A 4416-nucleotide genomic window follows, 5' to 3' on the forward strand; every position below is an offset into this window, starting at 1 on the left:
TCTTGAGATAACTCTTGTTATGATTTGATACTATTAATAAAACTGAATTGAATTGACACTGTTTAAAAGATTTTCAATTTTAACTTTTTTTATTGTGACATGAAATGCTGTTCCAAGAGGGGAGAGCTGCTGACAAATCCAAGGTTAGGTCAAGTTAATGTGTTGATCAGTAGCCTACTTACACACGAAAGCATGGCGGAACAATGACAACTTCCCTATCCCTCCATAATGTTGTCTGACATAACACCAATCTGAGCCTGTCAGTCACAAAAACAAGTACTTTTAGTAGACGTACAGCTCGGTTCACAGCTGCCGGTTGCAGTGTTCTCGCCCACTTTGAAGATTATTGATTATTAGACACCGAAGTCCATTGGGAAATTAGGGACCAGGGTGAAGAAAATCAAACAGAATGGAGAGGTATTGATTGGGACTAATTGCTAATTTAATTCATTTAAAACAACGTTGTAATGCAAAGACAGCCAATGTGACTCAAACAGACTGATTGCGACAAAAATAATCTTGTTTTGAATGAACTTGAGAATCCAGACATGCCAGGACTGTTTGTATTCTTTTGTATCAGCATATTTACACTGGACATAAGTGTTTGAGTTTGTTGTAAGTGGTATGTTTGTATGTATGTATCTATGTATGGATGTGAGCGGATGTGAAGACTGATGAGTGGATGTGAGACAGGAGCACTGGACTTTCATTTGGAAAGCACAAGGATGAGAAGGGGAGAACGGCACACGTCAACATGTGTTGAGACTTTAAACAGGGGCTTAGTGTTAAGGTCTAGTGTACAGTACGTGTGTGGAAGGGGGCGGGGGGGGTCTGAAGCATAAGCCCCACTACGGGATTGACCGTGTGAAGACGTCCCAGCTGCAACTGACGTTTTAGGAATGTGTTTGGCTGGTTTGTGTAGAAGTGGCATGACAACAGATTAAAATTCAACCATACAAATATTTCCCAGAAAAGAGTTTTTCTCTGGAGGAGGAAACCTTGGCAGCCATAGCTAAGGAACTAGCATTTTTGTTCTTGTTTGTGTGAGTATAATTACACTAGATTTCAGTGAAAAAAGGCTAAATATAAATCCTGTACATTACTTCCTGCATGTAAAGGCAATTTAAATCCTGAGCTGTACAACACAAAATGGCTATTGCTGAAAAAGATGCCAAACATAAGGGTTTGTTTTTTATGAAAATCTTAAGGATTATAATTTAAAGCAGATACAGATTAATTGTGCATATTCCAAAACTTTATAGCATGTCACAAATTGCCCCACAGCAGACCAGGGGCCATGTAGAATACCACCATACTGGAATGCTGTGCAAAGTGGATAGAGGGTGAGAGGAACTGGCGGTTCAAAGGGGCCCAGCAGCTCATTTTTTACACTGGGGCCCCTTGGCAGGTTCTTCTGCTCATGTTTACAGAGATGATAAGGATGGTTCAGAGGACAAACGTGCAATTTATGTGTGTATAATTGTGTTTTCTGGCTTGCACAGATTGAGAAATTGTTTAGATTTATATGGGATTAGGAACACAGGTAATCTCTGCAAACGTTACAAATAATAGGCTAACCCCGGCAATAGTGTCCTGGGCTGTTACAACTAATACAAATATTCAGACTACTTGCCAAATGATTTAATTCATGAAAAATAGTTTAATAATCAAATATATCCCGCCATCCTACAAACTTCAACCAATAATAGGCAAGTAATGGCGGCTTCATTTGTATAGCACCTTTCATCAACAGGGCATTTAAAAGTGCTTTACATAAATCATTAAAGATCTGTTTTAAACAATTAAGATATCAAAAACAGAAAATACAAGAATAAAAGTTACAGTGGTATAAAAAAAGGAACAATTATTTAAAGAAAGGCAGCATCAAAAAGAAAGGTCTTCGTCCTTGATTTTAAAGAGTTGCGACGAACTTAGCAATTTTTTGGGGGAGTTTGTTCCAGATAAGTGGAGTATAAAAACTGAACGTTGATTGCCCTTGTTCTGACTCTGGGGACGAAAGGCAGATGTGTTCCAAAGGACCTGAGAGGTCTGGGGGGGGTTCATAGCAGCAGATCAGAAATGTATTTTGGCTCCATTATAGGTCATAATTATCACATCCAAATATGTTTGATGAACATCAAAACACATTTTGTGTAAGTTTGTTGTATCTTGTAAATATAGCTATTTTCCACACTCTCATTCCAGCCTCTGGTTTATGATGGTGTAATTACAGAGGATGTTGTGTTCATGGCCCCTGCTGCTGTAATTAACTGGTACAGCAGCACAGAGAAAGCAAACAAACATGTAGTGATTAACGAGGACAAAATGCTGGTATAATACATAAATGCACACATTGGTTAAAAGGTGGTAGGACTAATTTATTGCAATAGGCTTCAGCATTCAAGAGTGACAGTTCATATAGACCTATCTCATAATTATCATCCCACCCTGCTCTGCGCCGAATCCCCACGAAATGCGCCAGTCGGCCACGTGAGGGAGGCGCAAAATGGGATCTTGACCCATTTTTCTTCTTTCTTTCTCCTCCTTTAGTCTGAAATATGATACCTGGTCCATTTAAGCCAAGTCTGTCCCCCGGGCTCCCTGTTTCTCCAACGCATTACCCACCTTCATTTGGCTTTTTCAGTCCAGTTTTGACACTTTGACAGGAAACGAACCACCTATTCCATCATTATTTCCATTTATCCCTTTTACGCGGGTTTGGATTTGTATCTGTGAATGCTGTTTAATTCTGTTTGCATGTGGATTCTGAAATATCCAAAACTTTTACTTTTGAATCATTCCCACTGAGAAGAAGCATCTCGATCTCAAGCTGGTTATTTTACCGGGATGCGGGCGGCCATGATTGTAAACTGAGCTCAAAATAAGAGACGTGGAAGCATCGCCTGCATCCTTTCTTTTGTCTTTGTTGCATCTCAGCCTCTTTAATCATACAAGTCTCTGGGATGTAAGAAGACGCTCAAGCATTGCGCTTTGGTTTTTTTCTTCTTTTTATCCAGAAGGAACTAACTTTTTATCCCGAGGAAAAACTATGGCGAGACTACTGTTGAACATGCGTCTTGTTTTGGTTTTATCCGGATTATTTTTGCTCTCTTATCCATCCGCAAGAGCCGAGCCGGAGCACCAGGACGAGGAGGAGGAGGAGAGTTCCTGTCAGGGCGCTTTTGACCTGTATTTTGTGCTTGATAAGTAAGTAGAAACACCCTGGAACTGTTTTGTGTAAAGAAATAAAAGGAATATCGTTGGGATACTAGCCTACACCAGTTTCCCGGGTAAAAAGAAGCTAGCAAAACACACACAAAAACGAGCTAATATCTGCATTTTATGTCACTGTTAACGTTATTTCAGCGCAGGTGTGTCATGCTGTTACTAAGGACAAAAAGAGGCAGCTTAATTTTCAAACATGAGGGGAATGATATACGTTTTAGCTTCTGACATTAGTATTTAAAAAGAGTTAAAAGAAAAGTGTAGGCTAAGTTTGTGTGCGTATTTGCTTGCGCGTGCGGGCGCTTGATGACGCTGGAAAGAAGGCTGACTTGCAGAGTAGCTAGCCTATAGTTTGCTGAATAAGCAAAACGAGGGATGATGATTTGATGCAACAAGTAATATCTCTCTCTCTCTCTCTCTCTCTCTCTCTCTCTTTTATATAAGTTAAAACCGCAGCTTCATTGTCCACATTACTTTGTCAGAAAAAACACACGCAGCAAAGAGTCTGCTCTTTCATTCCCACCCATGCCAAAGGGACTTTTTTTTTGCTCTTTGCTCAGTGACTTCTCACTCTTTTATTTCCACTCTCTGTACGCCCACATAGGAAAAATGCTGTGGTTGTGTGACATCTTAGCGCTGGACTTCACCAGGAGGGAGGAATAAAATGTCAGAGAAAAGCAGCAGAGTGCCTGCTGCTCTTATAATGCCTTCACTGTACACATTCAAGTGCAGCAACTTATCATGTCTGACATCCTCTCTGCCATATTACAACTCAATATTGACTACAACTCACAGATTGCAGATTTAGATATCTCTTTGTTGCATTCATGTTAGAGTTTTAAGTCTGACTATAATTACTGTAAACAAACAACCTATCTCCATTGTAAGCAACTGAGGCCACTATACTGGAGAATCTGCTTACAGCTAAATAGGACCCTTTATGGCATGCAATTAAAAACTTTATAGCAGCTTTACTATTGTATCTTGACATTACCTAACCTGGATTTAAAAGCATGTTGTGGCATCAGCTCATATCCCTCCCTTTGCATTAATAGGATGGGGAGGGGAAACAAGATAGGCCAGGAAGCATTTAATAGAAAATGTGGTCTTGATTTGGAGCTAAATGTTGCACGCAGCACCTTTAAAAGCCTGTTTTGTTGCTGTTTTTTTTTTTTTGGGGGGGGGGGGGGG

General features: G+C 40.0%; 1 protein-coding gene across 1 annotated transcript in view; it reads left to right on the top strand.

Annotated features, from left to right (window-relative positions):
- The first annotated feature begins 2610 nt into the window (after positions 1-2610).
- antxr1c (ANTXR cell adhesion molecule 1c) overlaps positions 2611-4416 on the top strand; it is an 81725-nt gene continuing 79919 nt past the window's right edge. Inside the window, exon 1 of the mRNA XM_032502874.1 lies at positions 2611-3207. Coding sequence (XP_032358765.1) covers positions 3050-3207 — 158 coding nt within the window. The 5' untranslated portion in view covers positions 2611-3049. The remainder of the gene's footprint in view (positions 3208-4416) is intronic.

The sequence above is a fragment of the Etheostoma spectabile genome, chromosome 21 (assembly GCF_008692095.1).
Source record: "Etheostoma spectabile isolate EspeVRDwgs_2016 chromosome 21, UIUC_Espe_1.0, whole genome shotgun sequence".
Lineage (NCBI taxonomy): Eukaryota > Metazoa > Chordata > Actinopteri > Perciformes > Percidae > Etheostoma > Etheostoma spectabile.